Source organism: Haplochromis burtoni, unplaced genomic scaffold, assembly GCF_018398535.1.
Source record: "Haplochromis burtoni strain Fernald_Lab_line unplaced genomic scaffold, NCSU_Asbu1 Contig_72, whole genome shotgun sequence".
Taxonomy (NCBI): Eukaryota; Metazoa; Chordata; class Actinopteri; order Cichliformes; family Cichlidae; genus Haplochromis; species Haplochromis burtoni.
The window spans coordinates 2,148,316-2,170,352 of record NW_024582433.1 but is presented as its reverse complement, the minus strand read 5'-3'; the positions used below and the strand labels follow the sequence as shown (position 1 = coordinate 2,170,352).

At 37.6% G+C, this 22,037-nt stretch overlaps 1 protein-coding gene across 1 annotated transcript in view; it reads left to right on the top strand.

The window, feature by feature from the left end:
- The window catches only part of LOC102288892 (astrotactin-2), a 292,853-nt gene that overhangs the window by 113,141 nt on the left and 157,675 nt on the right, over positions 1–22,037 (top strand). The window contains exons 5-7 of the mRNA XM_005930128.3: positions 11,609–11,716; positions 14,414–14,560; positions 19,785–19,952. Of these exons, the coding sequence (XP_005930190.1) occupies positions 11,609–11,716; positions 14,414–14,560; positions 19,785–19,952 (423 nt within the window). The remainder of the gene's footprint in view (positions 1–11,608; positions 11,717–14,413; positions 14,561–19,784; positions 19,953–22,037) is intronic.

Here is a 22,037-nt window from a genome sequence, read left to right as displayed (position 1 = left end):
TACCACTGATGTGCTTTATATCCAGGTTACCAACTAAGAGCACTGGATTCTGGATCAGCTGTATGCTAAGTTTTAACTTATTATAAAAGTGTTAATTCTATCAGGGATGATTATAAAGACAACAAGGGGTATCCTAGGATAGCTACAGTGGCAAGCCAATAACGTTTTAACCTTAATGGCTGTGCTCTGCACTGTGTTGCCAGTAACAGATGAGGAATCGGAATACAGCAAGCTGCCAAGGGCCTTCATCTAAAATTACTCAGCCCACAGCCCCAGCTCAAATCCCATCTCACCTTTTCCATAATAACACCTCTAAATTCCCTGACTGGTCTCCTTACAAATTACCGTTTGTTTATTAGCTTTAAATTGGCTGGTATGCTCTTGATGCTGGTTAGATACAATTAAAAAATATATAGAGATGAGTGCACAAACACTGAACTGTTTGTGTGCAAGAGCCAAGTGGTACATTGTTAAGCCTCCCACCCTTTCAAGTCCTTTCTCTCCATTTTATCAGGTAGCAACTCATAAATTTAGGCTGTAAAATGTGTCAGTGGCACTTATAATGCAATGCCCTCTGTAATAACTTATCAGCAGGCCTGGGTTTTTTTTGTGTGTGTAATTGGATTGTGTGTGTGTGTGTGTGTGTGTGTGTGTGTGTTTGTGCAGTTCTTAGAGGTACAACCACCAGCAGCAGAGTGGAGCAGTATTGATTGGGAATATTTTGAATGTGCTAACAGAACAGTGGGAGAATGAGAGATACAAGAAAAATGAATGAGAGAAGCATCATCCCACCATCACTTTACCTGTGGGCATCCTTTACCAACATACAGTTTCTCCTTAAAAATAGACAGACTGGGACCGAAACCAAACAGCTTAAATCATAGATTGTACCATCTGGATTCCCTCCTATCTCTCTGATTTTCTAATTTATATAACTGAATCTCTTTTGCTTGGTGCTGTGTAGCTGGATGGAACACCTCAGGCCTTTCTTCCTGATCCTTAAACAATGAAGAACGGTCAGTTTTTTTTAAATGAATGCAACCTATATCAAACTTGCAAGGGATTTCTATAATTGCTATAAACTATAATGTTTTTATCCTCTTGCATACATGTTTCTTTAAGTCTTTTCTTGTGAAACTAAATCAAATGACTGCAACTTCTTACATTTGCGTTTGCCTTTTGCATTATAAATGGCAGATTTACATACTTTCCCTTTTGTATGAATGTGGATGTCAGTTTATATTGAGTTTGAGCTGAAAATATTTAGTTTGCTGGTCTTACACAGTCTAACTGCTGAATACAGCTGTGTCTTAATGTGATTGCCAGTTGTTGAGCCATGTGGGGACTGGTTCTTCTGTCAGCTCAGCTTACTCACAGGCACACTTCTTGTGCACAGAGCATCAATATCTTATCCTACCTACAGAAAAGTGCAGTGTGTACTTTACAGTACACACATAAGCAGTAAGTCAGGTCAATTTGTCTTGCTCCCAAAGTCACGGGAATCTAACTGAAGCCAAATGCATCATACGATTGCAAAGTATAAATTAGAGTATTTGTTTACACACCTGTCACCATTCATCCTAGCTATTGTAAATCAGCTACAGTGCTGACATCTGTTTATTCCCCTCTCACTTCTTCTTTTCTTTTGCTTTTAAACTAACACTGACAAGTGTACCCTGACCTATTAAAGGTCACTTCTCTCACAACTGGTGCTCCCTCACATTGAAAGAGCGAAGGACTGTCTTTATTGATCTGTGTCTGTATAACGGTATTCTAGAAAAGCAACACTTAACCTTATATTGTCAGTTAGGATTGCTACATGATATAGTATACTGTTATTACATTTTAAAGCTACCCTGTAAACATATAGAGCAGGTACATGCATCTATGTTGACGAAAATTTTCAAGTGGAAGAATATTTTAAAGTCATTGTTTGGCTACTCAGCTAATGAGTTAGATTCCATACACTGTTCTCTTCAGCTTTCTTTGCACTGTCGTAGCTTTCTTGTAGTTTATGACCAGACAGACCCAGTAAATCCTTTACCTATTTTTCCTCTTCTTTCCGGAAGCAACAACAACTCCTTTTGGGTTTGCAACAGCAAATCATCTTTGTCTATCTCACCCTATTGACAGCATCCTCATCTGTCACACCAACTGTCTGCACACATAAATCTTCTCTGTGATCTTCCTGTTTTCCTCCTCCCTGGCACCTCCATATCCAACAACCTTTGTCCGATATACCCACACTAACCCTCATCTGCATGAGTTCAGACCATTTCAACCTTGCCTCCCTAACTTTTTCTCCAAACTACTCAACTTGCGCTTTCCTTCTAATATATTCATTTCTAATCTTGTGCATTCTGGTCACTCCCAGTGAAAATCTGAACATCCTTAACTCTGCCGTCTCCAGTTTGGCCTCTAGTCTTTTTGTTAGTACCACCATCTGAACCGCTGAATTGAACAGTCACGTCATCTCCATTCACTCCAATGAATCTTTTTGTCTTTTACAGCAATGGCAGATCATAGAGCCTCCCAATAGTTCTGGAAGTTAGTAACATACACTAGATGTGCCATAGAGATATATCCAAACAGCTGGAGGAGAGGAGGGAGCGTGAGACCGAACATTTGGAGAGACTAATGGAGGGAGTGGAGGAACTATAGCTGAACTTAAATGAGAGTCACATTTTGCCTTAAACTTTTCAGTTTGTTGAACCTCAGTGGCCAGCACGGACCTTTCTTCATCATGGCTAATTCTGAGTCTGTCTACTAAACATTTTAAAAGTACATGCACACATTTTATTCCTTTCACCACCAACACCGGTGGGTTGCAAGTATGCTTGAACTGCAGCTGAACTTTAGCCAGAATATAGTGAAATGTGTCTTTGTCTATTTTATTAAATATTCTTCTTTTTACTTTTGATTTTTACAGCTGTTAGATTGCTATATTCTTTATTTATTTACAAAGAAGCATACTTTTAATTTGATTCAACTGCACAAACGCATTGCTCGTAGACCTAATAGATACCGTATGTTTTCCTTGCTTCCATTTCATTCCATAGTAGTTCCATTTTGTCTGAAATTTTTTTTATTATTTTACTTCTATTATTCATAATTACAGCAACACACTGTATTATTGCAATCAAAAGGCAAAGTCTAAGTATCAAATAAACATAAATAGTCCCCTGCTGAGTAGTCACATGTGTTTTTTAATTATTTACACCTATTAGTAATGCTGATATGTTAATTTAAACTTAATCAGCTATATCACCTACATTATAATAATCAAATGGGGGTTTTGTTTAATTTTACTTGTTTTTTCAACTGCATGCAATTTTATTTTTTCTTTCCTGAAAAAATCCTCAGAAATAGTTCTTTGATAATAAAGGTTGCCAACCCCTAGTGTAGTACATCTAGTTATTTGCCTAGCATTTAGGCTCTGTTGTCTTCTCATGATAAAAGTTTCATTGCTTTCATCCACTATTAGTTCAAGCACTCTAGAAAATCAGACTCCGCCCACAAATGATGGTCTTCTTCTACTTAGCTGTAGATTTTTTTGACATAACCGCATAGACTCTTTTAGTAATTAAGTAGCTATTACAACTGCCAGTTGAAGATCTAAATTAATGCACTGTAGGTCTTGTTATTCTAATTGGGTTTTTATGGTCCGCTTAATGGGTATTTTGTCACACTGGATGCATGGAGGTTTCACTGTGGTCATTTGGTGGTCTTTGAGGTCCTCCCTCTGAGACATCCCAGGCACATGGAAGGTTGGGGAGGTTTCCTGGTACGGTTGTTTGGTGCAGTTTTGTGTGGGGTTAGGTGTCTTTGTTATGTGTAGTCCTACTTCAGACTTTTCTCAAATGCAAGATATACTGTAGGGTGGAGAGGTCCTAAATACCATTCCCTCAAAAAGTGTATTACTGCAAATTGGAAAAATAGTTTTCTTTACCTGGTGCTTGTGCCAAAGGTTAACCAAATGCAAAGGACACTGAAAAAGTCTGTAAGTAAAGAATCCTGGTAATGTCAGGAGTACTGCAGTTTAGTTCAGTCTTATTGCTTCCTTAATCTTTCACTTTCATTTCCAGAAGCAGAAATGTGTCACTATTTTTGCTAGTGTGGAAGTCTTTTATTCTCTTGTATTGTTTAGTGTATCGTAGCATTCTTCCAGGGTGTGATGTGCCATCGTCCCTTGAAGAAGATTATTAGCTTTTACTGTTCAGATTGAACTCATCACCTCACCTCCCTGCTTTCCAGTATCTGCTCATCTCACTAATCATTCTCACTCCAGGACTGTCTGTTCTCTATAAAACCACTGTGCACGCGCGCACATGTGAGTGTGCTCTTTGCTAATCACACTGTCTCCCTTATTCTCCCTTTTCCCTTTAAACCTTCTTAACACCAAATCACCTCACTTCAGCGTATAAATGTGGTACCTAACTTTCTTTTTCTCTCACAGTTGTTTTGTTTATGGCTACTGTTTCTTTCTTTTCTTTGTTTATCTACTAGTCTTATTTTTATTCTCCGCCTGACCTTTTTCTGTAAACTTTCTCTACCAGGAATATATTTTTCTTATTATCATGTATAAATTAACATTTTAATGAAAACGGATCACTGTTTCAACTCTCTTAATCTCACACATTTTTATTAAATTTCCTACGCACTTACCTAAAGATATATATATATATGTATTAGTGTGTGTGTGTCTTTGTGAAGAAACGATAAGGAATAATACTTTGAAAAAGAAAGTATTGTATTCTTTCAAAGTCTTGAAAAAAAGGGAAAATGAATGTTTGATACTGATATTTGGTGATTTAAAAATCTGACTTTTAGACATATAAAATATAAACAGCCTTCCCAACATTTGTCATGTGAAGTTACGTCCCGAGTCTTTGCTAAAATGATATGACAGTGCAGTTTAAAAATAACCTTGTTTTTTTGTCACAACAAGTTGTGGATTACTCATTTACCATCAGCCCTGGCCCAGCTTGGATCAGCTGATAGTTCTGTTTCTGGCGTTCCAAACACATGTTGCCAAGAAGGGAGCTGCAGAATGCCCTCGAGTGTAGAAACTATGCAATGTGAAAACTCATACCATTGTCGAAGGGTGTTTCTGTCATGGATGAGAATTTTCCAGACTAAAAAAGCGGATTGAAACAGAACAGGTCAAATTCAAAGCAGGCTGCAATCCGATTGAACGTGGGTTTTTGTGATGGAGAGTGGGAGGGCAGGTGAGAATCAAGACAGATCAATTTACCAGCGAGGAGCAGGTGTTTGTGTTGACATGACTAATCTTATCTGGCTGTGAACTGAAAGTTCCATGAGGTAAAGCAGGTAGTTTTCACAGACAGGATGACTGAGTCCTTGAACAAGACACTAAGGAGGACACAGAAGCACAGTAAACAATGATCCAGCAGAGTGATTCATGAGCTAGCACAAAAGTGCACAGCTGACTCTAAATACGTAGACTTAGACGAGTGGATGGCTTGCGGGTGTGCAGGAGCAAGCTCGGGAAACATTGATAAGAGAGGTGCCGAGCTGTGAACTGATCACCACCTGGTGCTGAGTTGGATAAAGTGGCAGGTAAAGATGCTGGACAGACCTGGTGTACCCAAGCATATAGTTAGGCAGCACTGATCCACAAAATCTTAAATTCCCCCTCAAACAGAGCTTTGATTACGTTCCAAGGAAGACTTGGCACATTGAGTCCAACTGGACCATTTTCTATGTGCTATCTGTTTTACCTGTCATGCATGTATTTCTGTAACCAGATGGTGGACACCAGAGGTGAAGAGAGCTCTCAGGCTCCCTTTATGAACCTGTGGGACTCTTGAGATGCTGAGAAGTACCGGCAGCCCAAATGTTGTTTAGCTCTGGCAGTGGCTAATGCAAAAACGTAGGAGTTTAGTGACACCATGGAACAAGGACAAGGGTGACGACTTGCCTCGCTCTGGGGGTCATGTCACTGATATAGTAAACACATGCTCAGTGTCAAGGCCCCTGGGGTGCATGAAAATTGCCTAAGGTTCTGGCTGTCCTGACTGACACATTGCTGCAACATAGCATGGACACTGGTGTGGTATCTCTGGATAGCGATTAGGGTTGTGGTTTCCCTGTTTAAGAGTTAAGGGGATTGGAGGGTGGGGACTGGGGGATCACATTCCTCGGCCATTCTGGGAATGTCTATGGCAGGGTACTGGAGAGGAGAGTTCAACCATTAGTTTAACCTCGGATTCAGTAGGGAGTTTTTGTCCTGGTTGTTGAACACTGGACCAGCTCTTCATCTTCTCAAGGATATTTGAGGCTATGTGGGACTTGCACATCCAGTTTGTGTTTTGTATACTTGGATAAGGGATGCAATCCATCTCTCTCGGGTTATTCTGTGGAAGGTGCTTTGAAGTACGGGGTGTCTGGCCAGAAGTTATGGGCCATTTGGTTCCTGTAGAACTGTAACATTAGCTTGGTTCATTGCGGCAGTAAGTCATACTCACTCATGGTGGGTGTTGAACTCTGGCAGGACAGATGGACAGACAATCAGATGGATGAATGGATAAGTAGATGGATGGCACTAATTTGCAAAAATCTGTTTGTAAACTTGCACAAGGCACAGGTACAATTCAGTTATATCTGGCGTCTTTAACTAATTTCTTTGTATGCACATGTATTACTTGTGCTTTTATAAATTTCTTGGACCTTTGTTGTTTCTTTTTTATTAGAAAATTTAGAAGTTAAAATTTTTATAAGCTTTCTGTGAAGGGCAACTGCTAAAATAATAATTTAATTGTCCAGTAATTTAAATGGGAACTGATGTGTTTAGTTTTACTGTGCCTGTGACAATAAAACTTTTTAAACTTGACCTTAATACATAAAAAATTGGCCAAAAAAACGTCTTGTTGAGAGTAAAATTAGTGTGCTATTTGTGTGCTCTTTTTTTTTTTTATAGCAAAACAGATGGAGGGAAAACAGATCATGCCAACTGAGGATGTGACAAAGAGAGGCGTCGGAAATTATGTAATGGACTTGGGGACTGTGAAATGGGTGGTAAAAGTAAGATTGGTCTACCCGAGTAATTGAAATTTGTTGTACAGTCATGCTGGAGTTTAGTTACAGTGCCGGGTGCTGACGTTTTTATGGGACTTGATTTTGAAGGCATTACCGCTGAGGGAGAGAAAAGCAAGATGAAAACAGGAAAAAGTGAACTGACAAAAGAAGAAGTGTAGTGGAAAAGGAGGAGAAGCAGTGAAATAGAAAATGCCAAGGGCCAGATTTTCAAAGACTTTTGCACCTTGTTTCAGACATATTGTTGTGTGTGTTATTTATCAAATCTGTGCCTTAGCCTGGAAGCACTATTTAACTGTCATTTGGATTGCACACGTACTTTGCCTGTCAGCACACCTTTGTGCGATCAGTGCAATGTCACTGCATCCTTAATGGTATGAATAGCTATTTCAGTTTAAACCATGAAGATCCATATTAACTGAGGGAAAAATTGATATTTCACTTTAAATACTAAGCTCAATAAAATGTATGCATGTCTGAACCTCTTAACAGTTTGTATTTATGAAATAATGAAGAAGGTTTTGACGGGCAAACAGAACCTGCTCCGCTTTCTTTTAAAATCCCACTGATAGCAGACAAAAGGTGCAAAGGAATTATACTTCACAAAGGGTCGGGTTAAAAGGGCAATAAATGAAAGCACTATCTGACCACTTTATAATACCAAACAAAGAGAGTTCAGAGAGTTGTGACTGTGCAGTTATTAAACTTGAAATTCATTTTGATGTTCACTGAGCTGCTAATGCAGTGTGAAAATCCCTGTCTCTTGATTATTCATTTACATTTTAGTGACAGTCCCTTTATAACCAGTATTTCCTTTTATGCACTGGTTTTGCTTCTTTCTATCTGTTTTTCATCACAGTTGTGTGTATTTCTCCCAGTTTCAAAAAACTGTATAAACCTCACATGAATAACAGTGAAATTGCAGTCCTAATCTTTTTTTTGCCATTAATGAACATTGCTAAGTCAGATCTACTATAGGGAATACTAATAGAGGATAATTTGAAACTCCAAGTCCCATCCCAATCTGACAGAAATTACAAGTAAAGATTCTGAACCAGTATGGTGCAAACTGGTTCTGTAAAGGGTCCATTATTAATCAAACAGTCAATTTGATAGATTTCACAGTGTGAGGCAATTGATATTTTTATGAAGAAGCACTTTTTTCCTTTTTTCAAAGTTACTCAACGTCCAAATCAAATCTGAAAACTGCAGGAAGCACATTCATTCTTCTAGTGATTACTTCAAGTGGCATTCAAAGTTGAGATGGGAACAGCAGGAGATTAGTGGAGACCTGAAGCACCTTTACATAATCTGAACTTTCTTTCTAACTAAAGGACACTGAGACATTTTTGACCCTGTTTGCCTTCACTGAATGACTCATTTAATGGGACATAAATGACAAAGTGCCAAAGCAGCTTTCATAGCAATAACGGTATAGGGCATTGCAGAGCCCAGGCTATGTTCTGATAGGAAAAAAAAAAAAAAAAAAAACAATAACCGGGAATGTTTTCCGTATCTTCTGAAAGGCCAGCACTTTCTTCACCTTTCTAATATATATTGCCCTTTTTAACCATTCAACCAAGAAGGCACGCATTTTATGACCCCAGAGAGCTCAAAGATGGGACATTATGGTACCACCTATAAAAAGCAGCAATGATTTAAGCAAAGCAGGGCAGGAAGCCGCTGTCCTGCTATGCTCAGCATATTACCTCAAGACGGTCTTTACATTGAACTCCACGTGGAAAAAGAAAGAAGAAACACTCACCTTAAAATTGTGAGGGTGGATAGGACAAAGATAAGTAGAGGGGCAAAATTAAAACACAGACTCTCTTTTATTCTGCACCTGTTTTTATAATGCATTCAATCCACACCACTACATTATCCTCATTTCTTCAAAGACTATGACTTGTGGTAAGTTGATATACTTAAATACGGTAGAAAAAAACATGGTGACAATGGTTCTACTGTAGAAACTTGTACTTTACGACTTGAGTCTACAATGCATTTAGATTGAAGAACTTATGCAAGTAACACCAGTGTTTGATTAGTAACCATATGATTAATAAATTGAATACTGATAAACAGGACATCACTGTGTTAAAACTTACCTTTAAAGGCATTACATCCACCACAATGACACATCAACATTTCTAGTCATGAGTCAGATGCATTTCTAAAATTTGGTTGTGACTGGGACACATCTTTAAAGATTCTCCTTTATCACTGGAACAAGGTCTCTAATCTTTTATTTGCATCTCCAATAAATTTCAAATGGAAACCAAGTCATATTAAAATGTAATTAGTGTAGTGGGCAAAAAGATTCATGCATTTAATAAATGCACTAACAGAAGAGATTATATATTAAAATTTGACTTGCTTTAACCTAAGGCCCAGGAGACATACACAGGTTTTAAATAATATGCATAAATATTGCATAGAGACAGTATGTGTTACTACTTTTCAATAAATTACACTTGTTCCTCATTAGGTGTAACAGAAAAGACCTACCTGAAATACAGTACACTCCCTGTCTTTTCTTCCTCTACCACCTTTTTGGGCATGTTCTAAGACTATGCATAAATCCAGAACCAATTTTACAGCACATTGCCCTGGCTTCACCCTCCAAACAGCACCAGACTTATGCTTGAATTCCAACTCAACTCTAGACTTGTTTAAGTGCATGAGACCAAAAGAATGATTCCAGTTTTCAGTGTATGCTTTCTACACTGACTTGATAGACCTTTTAATCATGTCTAAATCTTTTATGATGCACGAAAATGTTCATGAGCTGTAACATAATGTTAATGAAGTGAATGAAGGAGTCTATTTCACCTGACATTGCTCAGCACTTGCCTTGAAATTCTGACTGTGTCCAGTGAACAAGGAAGAAAGGATTTTTTTAATCTACCTTATTGTAATAAGGACTTAATGACATCTATAAAAAATACTAGATTTCAAGATGATAAACAGTGTTAGATCTGTATACTTTCTTATGAGTTGCTCCTGCGCCTATTTTTTTTCTCTTTATTTGCCTGTGGTGGGTGGTGTCTACTCTGTTTTTCACTATGAAGAGTTCACCATATCTTCATAATATTGTTAGTTTATTATCTTACTTATTTTTGCTTGCTTTTGCTTACTTTACTCTCTGAAAAAAAAAACTTACCGTCCTCCAGCTTAGTCTTAACACAATGTGACATCCCTAAATTGAGAGCATCCAAGCCCCTGATCAATTTCCTTAGCCATCAATTTTTCAGAATAACCAAGCTTTTGTACTTTATACACTGACACTTAAATTGTGACTGGAATGAATCCAATTAATTTTGTATATATATTTTGCGGTCACTTTTGTAAGGGACGTACAAGCGAGCTGTCATTTGACTTGATTTATGCGAAATGATCAATTTGTCACCATATGCTGGCCAAGAACTATTTTACTCTAAGTACCCCCTTCATCCACGTTGCACTGCATTTTCTTAATGATATACCAGGAATGAAACAATTATGAATGCTTGAATATGACTTAAAAGTCATATTCCTGTGGGGATAAAGCTTTTGTCTCTTGCAGAAAAGTAAATGCTTTTGTCATTGTGTCATTATCAGCTGTCCTCATGTATCATAAAAATAAGTGTATTGACATAATGCACTTATCCTAATTTTGTTCTTTGTCTTTGTTTTAACTCGTAGTCATCGAGTGAAACGTTTTTTCTTAGATGTGTATTTATGGTCATCACAAGCATTGATTTTCACTCTGTCCTTTATTCTTTTTCTACTCCAGGAGATTAGGAAGTGTAATCACTGTGATCCTCTGGGTAATACAAGCAAAACATATGTATAACCATGAGGAAATCTGGATCTTATTAGCATAAGATCATTTTTATGACTAAACCTAAATGATACATGAAAGAATGTGCGTGGTACAATAATAAAGATATTTAACATAAACCGTCTACTGGACATTTTTTAATCTGGTTTGAGACTGTAGTTTGAAGCCATTTACAGATATTTTATGTTATGTTATCCTTCAGTGGTTTTACACTTTGCAAATCCCTGACTGTTATCACTGTGTGTCAGCCCTCGTGTGTGTGTGTGTGTGTGTGTGTGTGTGTGTGTGTGTGTGTGTGTGTGTGTGTGTTTTGATGTTGCAGTGCCAAAGCAGTAATAAACAAAGCCTCTTAACTCACAGCCCTGCTCTTGCTGTCACTCTAACTCAGAGTCAGACATGCAAATATGCACACACTTTACCTAATATGATTAGAAAATTGAGCTCCAAAGTCTTTTTAACATTTGACAACTCACCAACAGATCAAACCACGAGTGGCAGCAAAGGTGGTAAGAAGTGGAAATTTGATTAGTTAAAAATCTGTGTACTGTTGTGTCCATATTGTAAAAATATATTATGTCCTGCTCTATATACACAACACCCAAAGGTTGAATAACTGCTTGTACCCCGACTGCATTATATTTTCTATATCTGAAAAACAAACAATCAACTGAATTATGATTCTAATTAGATTTATTTTTGCCTTTGTTTGTCTTTACATTTCACCACCAGAGGCTGGAGGTGTGTTTGGTCCTCAAGGGGAATCGGGATCAGAGCCTGAAGATGACAACCAAATGAAGTTTTACACAGAGCAGCACAGAGGACGAAGGCGCAGCAAAGGTGGGAAGAAACTCAGGTGTATTATAATAAATGTCGTACATTTTTTACACATTAACTTACTCAGCAGGAGACCCTCTTAGCCACTGCGCGCTGCTGAGAAGACATTAAAGTCAAAAGGGAGTATAATACAAAAACAAATGAACGCCAGCCTTATCCCATTTGAATATAAGAGGGAATGATGGGAGAGAACATTAAAGCTGAGTCAAATGAGGCTAGTCATTTCCGGAATTGTCAGCATAGCTGGAAGTAGGAAGGGGTCATGTATGTTCCCAGTGGGGCTGGGAGTGCTGTTCCACAGCTCAATGACATTCAAAGCAGACATATGAGCTGATGTCAATGGGAGTTTTGTGATGACCTAAGCTGAGTCACATAACTTGAATGCATGATTTTCAACTTCCTCTCCCATAGTGATATGTGATAGTGAAGAGTCTGGATTTGTGTGTATATGAATTACATAGTCTGTGTATATCTATAAAGTAGCTGACAAAAATGATGAAAATCATGATGTTTTTAAACCCTGTGTCTGCAGTTCACCTAAACAACACTAGGTCAAGAGGACAATAAATCACACACCACTTTATAATCTTATTAATTTGGTTGTAAGCCTTCTGGTGTGGGAATAGGATCTAAAAGCAATTAGAAAAGCAATTTAGTTGCTTTTCCAATTGCGATTTCTATTAGAAGTATAAAAGAGAGGAAATGTACGATTTGAAAAAAAAACAAAACTTCTTAACTCTATAGAACTGCAGATATATAATTCATCTAAAAGCGGATTCTCCAATTAAATGTCTCTATTTTTCTGTACATTGGAGACAGCAGCTGGGTAGATTTCAGATATCAAGCATGTGCATATGGTCTTAGATAATTGCAACGTTTTTCGGAATGAAGGACAAGAACGAATTGAACGAATTGAATGAACCTACCCCTGTAATTGGCTCTGTAGCCTTCTGTCACTTCATTTCCTACCATTACATTTCCTGTTTACATACATTTAAACACAGAATGGTCCAGTGTGAACATGCAATTAACCACAACTGTTCTGAAAATGGTTAATTGCCTGTGAGTGTAAATGCACTAGAACAGGCGTCTTTACTTTAACTGACACCTTGGTCTGACAGATTTTATTATCAAGTCTTTGTGGCCTTACAGCTTGGAGGAAAATAAAATCCATGGCCATGACCTGTGTTAAAGTTACAGCCTGTATAAAAAGGTAGCTCTTTCATTAGATGATGGACAGAGGGGAGGCGAATGAGAGTAAACATAAAGAGTTTAGTGCACTCCTTGTATTTGTGCATTCAGTTAAAATTTACATGTGACTTTATGCGTGTGTTTGAGCACAGAAAGGATGCTTGGTTTGTGACCATAATGTAAGTGTTTGCCATCGTGAGTGCGCATGCTTTTGTCTACTCAGTAAGCTTTTATAGTAATTGAGGGAACCCTTCACAAGCCCAGTGACACCACCCGCACCCCACTGACATTAGCTGCTCAGCCACTATTTCTGTAGACAACCATTGTTTCTATCCCTTCACAAAGCCATCACAGTGAGTAAGACGTGCAAGTCGGTGTGGGTCAATCCATTACCCTAACTTTGTCTCCTTGTTTGGCCTTGAGCTGCATTTCACTACCTCCGAGCTTCTGTCAAGATTAAAGTGCCTTTCCACAGGGGAATACTGGTGAAACTTTCTTTTCTATGATATTGCTTTGTTTTATTTCAGTCTGTTTGACCATTTGAACACTGCGAATGTGATCAGTCAAACGTTATATGGGGAAAGCTGAAATTGGCATTCACAGAACAATTGTACACGGCTGTGTTTTTCAGTGGTACTAAATGATGTAGTAACATACCTCTAACTAGCACACAGAGCATTAGTCGATTCCCATTGTGGAAGCTATTGGGCATTGAAATGAATAAATATATAAACAAATGTATTTATTTATTTATTTAAACAAAACAGTGTGATGAGTTCTACTGCAGAGAACAGACTTCCATGAGCAGTTGTGCCATTTCTATTGACTTTTGCAACAAACCTGCAGAGCGCAGGATACACACTGGGAAGCTCCCTTCCTAGAAGCTATTCGCACAGTTCTGAAGCCTGCAGATTCTGAAATATTACGTGATGTTTTCTTGTGACTGGTTTAAGAAAGTACAAGAGTTATTTTCAGGTTGTTCAACGCATTAGAGCAGTGTTTCCAAAGCTACTCTATCATCACCTTATCCTACACACATCCCAGTAAGCTTCCGTTTAACATGCCAACTTCTCTCCCATGATAAATATCTGTAGACAGAGGTTAAGCGGCTAATTTCATTTCCTATACCTTAGCTTAGAAATAAGATCCCTGACAGAGCCAAAGGGCAACCAAAACAACCAATCTATAACCCTGTCAGTAGCAATAAGATCATATATCATACTGGCAAATGATTCTGGGGTGTGCAGAAGCAGTGTTAACCCAAGTCATATCTACACAGGCCAAACTTGAAACAGGGTTGGATTCATAAATCAGCAGTACAATGAATTGCATTCTCAAGGCTTTGAGGAGGGCTTTTCAGGAAAGGACAGTGCAAAACGAGATGATTTTGTTAAACGTTTGTGTGGCTGTGTGTATTATGGTCCTGTCACCTGTTTAAGACTCTAATAAAAACAAAAGGGCCACTGTTAAACTGTCTACCTTTACTTTTTTCTCTTTCTCTCCCTTCAGGCCATCCACACAGTCCTCTAAATAAGGTCACCTTGACACTGATTACTATCAGCACATGTGTCATTGCCATTGTCTATGCTACGCAGGATTCCTGCCCCCTCACTGTTAAGGTCACCCTCCATGTGCCAGAGCATTTTGTTGCGGATGGTAAGTGCAGGGCATTTATTAGACCTTGGCAGAATATTTAACGAGTAAAGCATCAAAAAGTGTTTACTTTTGCTGGAAACTGACTTCACTACACATCACTGTTTTTATGCACTCTTTCATTTTGATTCAAATTACATGATATGATATGAAAATCTTAGTAGATCTGACAGCTCACAGAACTCCTGGGTCCAATTTACACAGATCTGTTTGCTGACTGGAAACTCGCAAATACTAAAATCAAACATGGAGATGAAGATGCAAGGATTTATTATACTTACATTAAACCCATCAAAATGTTACTAAGATGCAGTGTGGTTATTTAGCCCAAGCAGCAGTTTGAAAACGTCTAATACAAGCGATATGCTAGATTTGTGGAGCATGTTATCATAATAGCCATTATCCCACATAGTATAGCATCTTATTGTTTTGTTTGTTTCCAACAATAACTGGTTACAGTTGTCAGTCGAGCAGCGTACTGTAGAGATAACTGTCGAGTTGCATGTTGTTGTTGAGCACTGAAACGTATTATGTCATTAGTTTAGTCTTTGTTGTTAGGAGGAACAGCTAATGGACCGGGGCTAGCTCAACATTCTCCGTTTCTGTTTTCACATGGCCTGCATTAAACTCCCCACCCCCTCAACCGTGATTTGTGGTTTTCAATTTCAATGCCTTTCAGTTTCAGTGCCCCCTTTCCACGACTGATAAGGTACAAAAGATGAACATTCATCCAACAAAAGAGAAAATCATGTTCTAGAACCGAAAAATGAACAAAAATCAGAACAATAAAGCCCACGCGCTGAAAGCTCGCAATGGAAGAAAAAAAGATTGATTATCACCACAAAAAACTGAGTGACATTTAAAGCCATTAAAGTGATGAAGAGCATTGTGCACACACTATGGCTATTATTATTTTTCGTTTTTCAACTGAGCTTTTAGTATTTAGCCCCTTTTTCATGTGACTGCATGCTGTAGATTAAAATATTAACCTATTGTTTTTATCTTTTCAGTTAGCCTGATACAAACAATGCATATTCATCTAATGTTACATAAGAACTCCAAGATATATTTCTGCTGTATCAGTGCCATATTAGAAGCTGGCTTCACAGACAGAAAGTATGCTTTCCAAAAAAAATAAAAACTATAGTCAGTGAAATCGAATATAAAGAACTTCTCTGTCAATAAGGAGTTGATACCATTTCCTGTCAATTTATATGCTCACATGGGGACACAAAAACATTTGTTGTTGACAAAAGAAGTTTAAATTCACAAAAATGGAGTTTGTAAGCAACAGACCCATGCAACAGCTTAGAGTATTATTTAATCTGTTTAAAATTCCTTGTTGACAGTGAGCTAATTGTAAATTGGGTCTGTGTGTTGACACGATACTGCAAAACAAACCTTACTAGGAGAAGAGAGAAAACTTGAATATGTACAAGGAGCTAAGTGAAGTAAGAGAGAGTGAAGAGCTGAGGCAATTTAACTAATGATTGATGCATCTCTGAAAGATTTCACATATCAGTCAAAAAGGCATTTCTGCCATTGAGGTCTCATTTCTTGTCCTCCCACGCTCTCAGAATTTGTGTGCCCGTGGACACTTCATGAAAACGGAGGCGTGCATAAAATATATATTCTGTAACTATTGGATATCTACAGTAAAATAAACATACCGTTAGAGTATTTTGACATTGACGCAGTTTGTTTTTTCCTTCTGTATACCACCACAGTGGATATGAAGTGAAAGAATCAAGATGTGATTAGAGTGCAGACTATCGGTTTTCATTTAACGCGATTAACAAAATTATCACATGAATTTTGTTTAGAAATTAGCTATTTTTATTCATAGGGCCCTATTTTCAGATTCTAAAGTAGTTGGGTAATTGCCTAATGAACAAAAGCTGCTTCCTCTTATTTCATGTCAAATTAAGCAAATAAAAGCCACAGTAAGGTCTAGCCAAGTGAAAAGTACTCAAGGAAAGAGGCAAATAATTGTCAACGTGTAAAGATGGCTTGATGTTACAACAAGATGCTTTTTTGTTACTGCTGACAAAATGTAAGGCTGTCATATCCATATACAAACAGCAACAAAAGGTGGCCACAATAAAGACACAGCATAGGAACCTGTCGCCTGTCAATGACTCGAGGATTTTCATCAAAGTATTAAAAACAATGAAGTTTGTCCACTTACTTCTGAGCTTTGTGGGGCAATTACTCAAAAAATGTATTACAAAATAATCACGGTTTTTTTGAGTGTCTATAATGTTGTCTTTTTCTCCCTCTCCATAACACACATAGTGTAGTGTAAATCTCTACCACTGGCAGCGAGGACGCTTTCAAATTTAATATGGAGAATGATTATTGACTTATTTTAGTAACCTTTTTGACCTTCTACTGCTACTAGCAGTGAGGAATATCAAGTTATACACAATAATTATCTAAATTTTTGGATGCCCCTGAAGCTCTCCTTTGGCCTAATGATCAGCCTGCGAGGTATCAAAAATCATATTTGGAATTTAATGAAATAATCGTAGATATTCATGATAAACCAGCACTCGTGTATTTTAATTTCGCCGAGTCCATGAGCTTCGTTGTAGTGCGACACTCACTACTGCATTTAAGCCCCACTACAGAATAAGATATTGGACGAGGAAAATCATGTTGTGCATTCCATACTGCATGTGTGTTTACTGCAGGGTGAACATAAACTGTACACCTCGAAGGAGTTAAGATAAGGGTTTTAGGATTCTAGTTTTGTTTTTCCCCTGCAAACAAACTGTGTGTGCTGGAACTCGGACACAGAAAAGCAGACACCTGAGGCAGAGCAGATGTGGTAAAAGGCAGCTTAACCCTGTAGTCTGGCATGCATACAGTCGGCAGCAGGCAGGCAGTCAGAGCAAACAAACAAATCCACGAGATAAACAAACAAAACAATTCCAACTGGCAAGCAACACATAACTATAAGTCACTTCAGGAAATGTACAAGCAGACAGACGAAATGCTCTGTTTCTTCTGTCTGCTTATATACTTTATAAGTTGACACAAAGGACGTGAGTTGCTCTATATCTAATATATGCTGGTACGATGCAGGTGAATAGTCAGGTGGTGATATCAGCCATTAGCATGATGAATAAACTGAATGTGAGCAGCCAGTTGCCATGACAGTGAAAGGTAAACAAAAACAACTACAAAGCATTTATAATAATCACTAAGGCTACAGCTAATGGGAGCCTAATGGAAAAAAATGAGATAGATAGAGAGAGAACAGAAGTTTATTTACAGGCAGGTAACAAGAAAGGAAACTGGAGCAGCAGATTAAGAAGACTCAGATCATTTAGCCAACGTTGTGAGATACGCAGCTCAAAATCAACTAGTAGTGGAATTAAGTGTACCGACATATTCTTGTGTTTTTATATTCTAATTACTCCAGTGTTGCTTTTCTGTTAACTGACATTCACTTTAGAGTCATGGTGTAAATACCTTAATTATATTTGCAAAAATAGTCATATTTTAAATGTGACTGTCTGTCAAAGAATCTTATCAATTAGATACCCAGTCATGTAACTCAATTATCAAAAACATGACATTGTGTAGATAATTGAAATAATACAGCAGTATACAATAGAGGAAAGCACAAACAACTTATTAACGAAAAATAACACAAAATTATATGTGTCAATAAGTCAATGAAATTTTTTGTTGCACCCATTCATTATTACTGTCATTATTTTGATTACCGCATTGACACTGATATACAATGCTTTCTTTTTCTCCCCATTCTTCTGCATTTGAATCATAATATGCAGAGCTAAGTGAACAATGCTCCTACTCCCCAAGTGGGATTTCTTTACAGGACTCAGAGAAGGCTGCATATCAGCTCTCTCCTCAGCATGTTAGCAGAAGAATTTACTTCTGCCAGTATCACTGTAAATGAGACCTACTGGCAGAAAGGGGCCTTGTCATGCTTACCTTTGGTCACTTTGACCTCGTAAAGGCTTTTAGCGATTTATTTTGGGCTTCTGGCATTTTGCTGGGTACTGAACACTTTACTTTCAAGAACACCAGCGATCTTTCATATCTAGGGAAGATTGTTACCATGGTTATTTTGCTATGACTTATACAGAATTATGCACTTATTAATTGAAAATGTTCAAAACATATTGATTGATTCAAAATGTGTTTTACGCCAGACACTTAAACCAATAAACAATGTGGGATCATCTGACAAGCTATCAAATGTAACAGATAAAAACATGCAGGTCATTGGTCTCGATAAGATTGAATGCTAACACATGGTTTGGTACTTAATTTTTAGGGAAAACCAAGTACATTTGTTGAAGGCTTTGTGTTGGTCACACTGTACTGTGGCAGTGTTTTTCTGTCAAATGAAAAGAAGCAGCTGATGACTTTTCATGTGTAGGAGGAAACAAATGGCAGTGTATTCTGTCAGGACTTCAGAACAACCAAAATGTTAAAAGGGTAAAATAAATAAATAACAGAGAGAGAACAGATGAGTTTTGGGATGTCATTGCTTTGTTTGTTACAGAATGTAAAGGCGAAACATTATTTGTTATTCTCATATGAGCTGTATATTTTACCACAGCACAAAGGACTTGCACACATCCATCTGATGCAGTTCATCTAGCTGTACCGAACCTGTTTGTTTTGTTTTAATATATAGATGTTCTAATGCATTTTGAATTCACCTGGACAAAGAATTATATACTGTTAATGCTTCTGCAAATGTACCGTCCATGACCCATAATATAGCTGTATAAGAATCCAGAAAGCCTTCTCACAGCTCCCTTTGGAACCAAAACTCATTGGCATCAATTAGAGATAATCTTGTTCGGTGATTGGAGTTTAACGATTGGTCTGAGAGCAGTAAGAAAGAAAGGTAAGTCAGCGTCATTAAGCATAGCGTTTACTGATTGACTCGTGAAACCCTTTTAGCCCCTCTACTGCAATTACCAACAACACCCAATCTATACACATTATAGGTCTTAATTTTCTCATTTAAATTCAGTCTGGTCAGATGGGAAATGAAATTACAGTGAAAACAAAAGATTTAGCTACTTTCCAATTGATTTTGCAATAGAACCTCAAACCTAGAGCATAAATACAACACAATCACATCTGTTCTACTTTTCTGTGGTTTGTTTGTTTATTTTTGCCTTTTTTTCATGCAAAATAATTGGCTCCTGTTTTGTTTTGTTTTTCTTTTTTTCAGGAAGTAGTTTTGTGGTGAGCATGGGCAGTTTCTTGGATGTTTCTAATTGGTTAAATCCAGCAAAGCTAACTCTCTACTATCAGACCAATTCATCCACACAATGGGTCCAGGATTACTGCGGCCAGAGGACCACTGAACCCTGTGAGCAGATTTGTGATCAGGACACAGGTTGGTGCATACAAATATGCAGACACTGACGTCTAACCATTAAGCCTTAACCCTTGTTTTTAGCATTTTTTTTTAAAGTGGTAAGTACTTCAACAGTGGAAAAAGTGCAGGTGTATATAGAAGACATTACAATGAGATCTCTATCTTGATGTTTTACTGATTAACATAACATGTGTTAACTTTTAGTTGTATTTTGTGACATAAACCCAAAAGTTAAAGTAAGCTAAAAAAATAAATAAATAAAATAAAGCTGAAACAGTCGATGTCGTCTGGTTCAGAGTCATGAGATTTACACCACCACTCACGATCCTGTGTTTTTCATGTGGACTTTTTCTCATTTATAAACAGTATAAACATGGCTCTTTATGTTCAATATTGATACCGCTTGTCAGTAAGGGCATAGACACCAGAGTGTACCGTGTCGGAGATGTCAGTGCCTTTGGCAGTATTTGAGTCCCTCCGCAGGAGAATGTTTTGCTATAAAATGATAGACATGCTATTCCCATAAATTTGTAAAGTTGTCATATTGAAACTGCGTAAACAATGGAATTAACAAGAAACCGGCAGCACTGTCAGTGAAGAGGCCATGTAGAAATACAAGTGTGTAGCAGAGGTTGTCACTGTTTGCATTCATCACAATAATTATATAGAAGCTATCCAACTTTATTCCACACTTTAAATGAAAAATCGAAAGAAAACAAGACAGAATCAATAGATCAATTATACGGTAGGTTTTTTCTGTAAAACATTTCATCCTTACTTTGCTTTAACTTTTGGTTGGCCTAAAAGCACTGAAAGGAGCTGAAACTATGTTTTCATCATGTTATAAATAAAATGGGAGTTAATGTATATTCCACATTATTTTGTAAGTCTTCTTTCTGTGCTGTAGGGAAAGAAAGGAACTAGTCAAGCTGAGCAAAGGTGTGTGGTTAATTTCTTGAGTAAATTACTCAAATAATAGTAACAAAAGTTCTTACATCAGAGCTCAGCATATGAGGCAACAGCATTTCTACTATGTAAGCAAAGGTCCTTAATGTCTTTTGCCCCATTCAGGAAAATCACCAGCTGCCACTGCAGTGTGCTGCAGTGTGTATACAATCACCCTGTATGGTTTTACACCTACATTTGCTGACATTAAAACTTTACCAACAAATGCTAAGTATGCAGCATGATGATATTTATCTTGCCTTGAGTGTCCTAATTCCCTTGTGTTTTTCATGCCCAAGTAGATAAAGTCTAAGCTCATTAGAATGGATTACATCTGTAATGTATGTGAAATTTATGTAACCCTGGTCAAGGACGTGTTGAGGGCTAATGCATAATGTATTAGAGTTCCAGACACTCAACTCAGTGAGTACACAGGAAGATGCCAGAGATGGAGCTGCACGCATGTATTTGTGAAATCTTAGTGTGTGCACTTAGGTATTTCATAGGTCTGCATCTGCACATTATATTTACTCATTCAAATCCAAGTATGCTGAGCATTTTGGCTTTATTAGCACTAGAGTCTAGCTCTGCTCTCGTCTTTCTGCATCCATTTCTCTTTTCATCTGTCCTTTATAGAAGATTATTTAATCAATGACAGCATGCGCGTTTGTTGTATCTCCTCAGGGCAATCACATCCATCCAGAAGTAGAATGAAAGGTGCTCTTCAAAGAAGCTTTCCATTTCTATAACTAATGTAAAATATAGCACACTTATACCCAACCAAGCATACATATATTTTTTAGACTGAAGGACTTGTTTAGCATATAAAAACATAACTATAAGTGCACCTGCGATGTTTACTTGGATGTAAAAAAAAAAAAAGACAAGTAAAATGGCCAGACCCCGATGGATGGATGGATGGATGGATGGATGGATGGATAGATAGATAGACCACTCACAGGGCTACCAAATATTACAGCATTGAAAAACTGACTGATATGGATGACAGGAAAAATATATATAAGAAGAAACATTGACTTGAATCTAATACAAGCTGTGAATGGTGGCATTGTTTTCTGTTGGCTTATGGGCAGAAATGATAAAGTTAAGGTTTAATTGCCAACAAATACTTATTATACCAAGCAACAATACCAATAA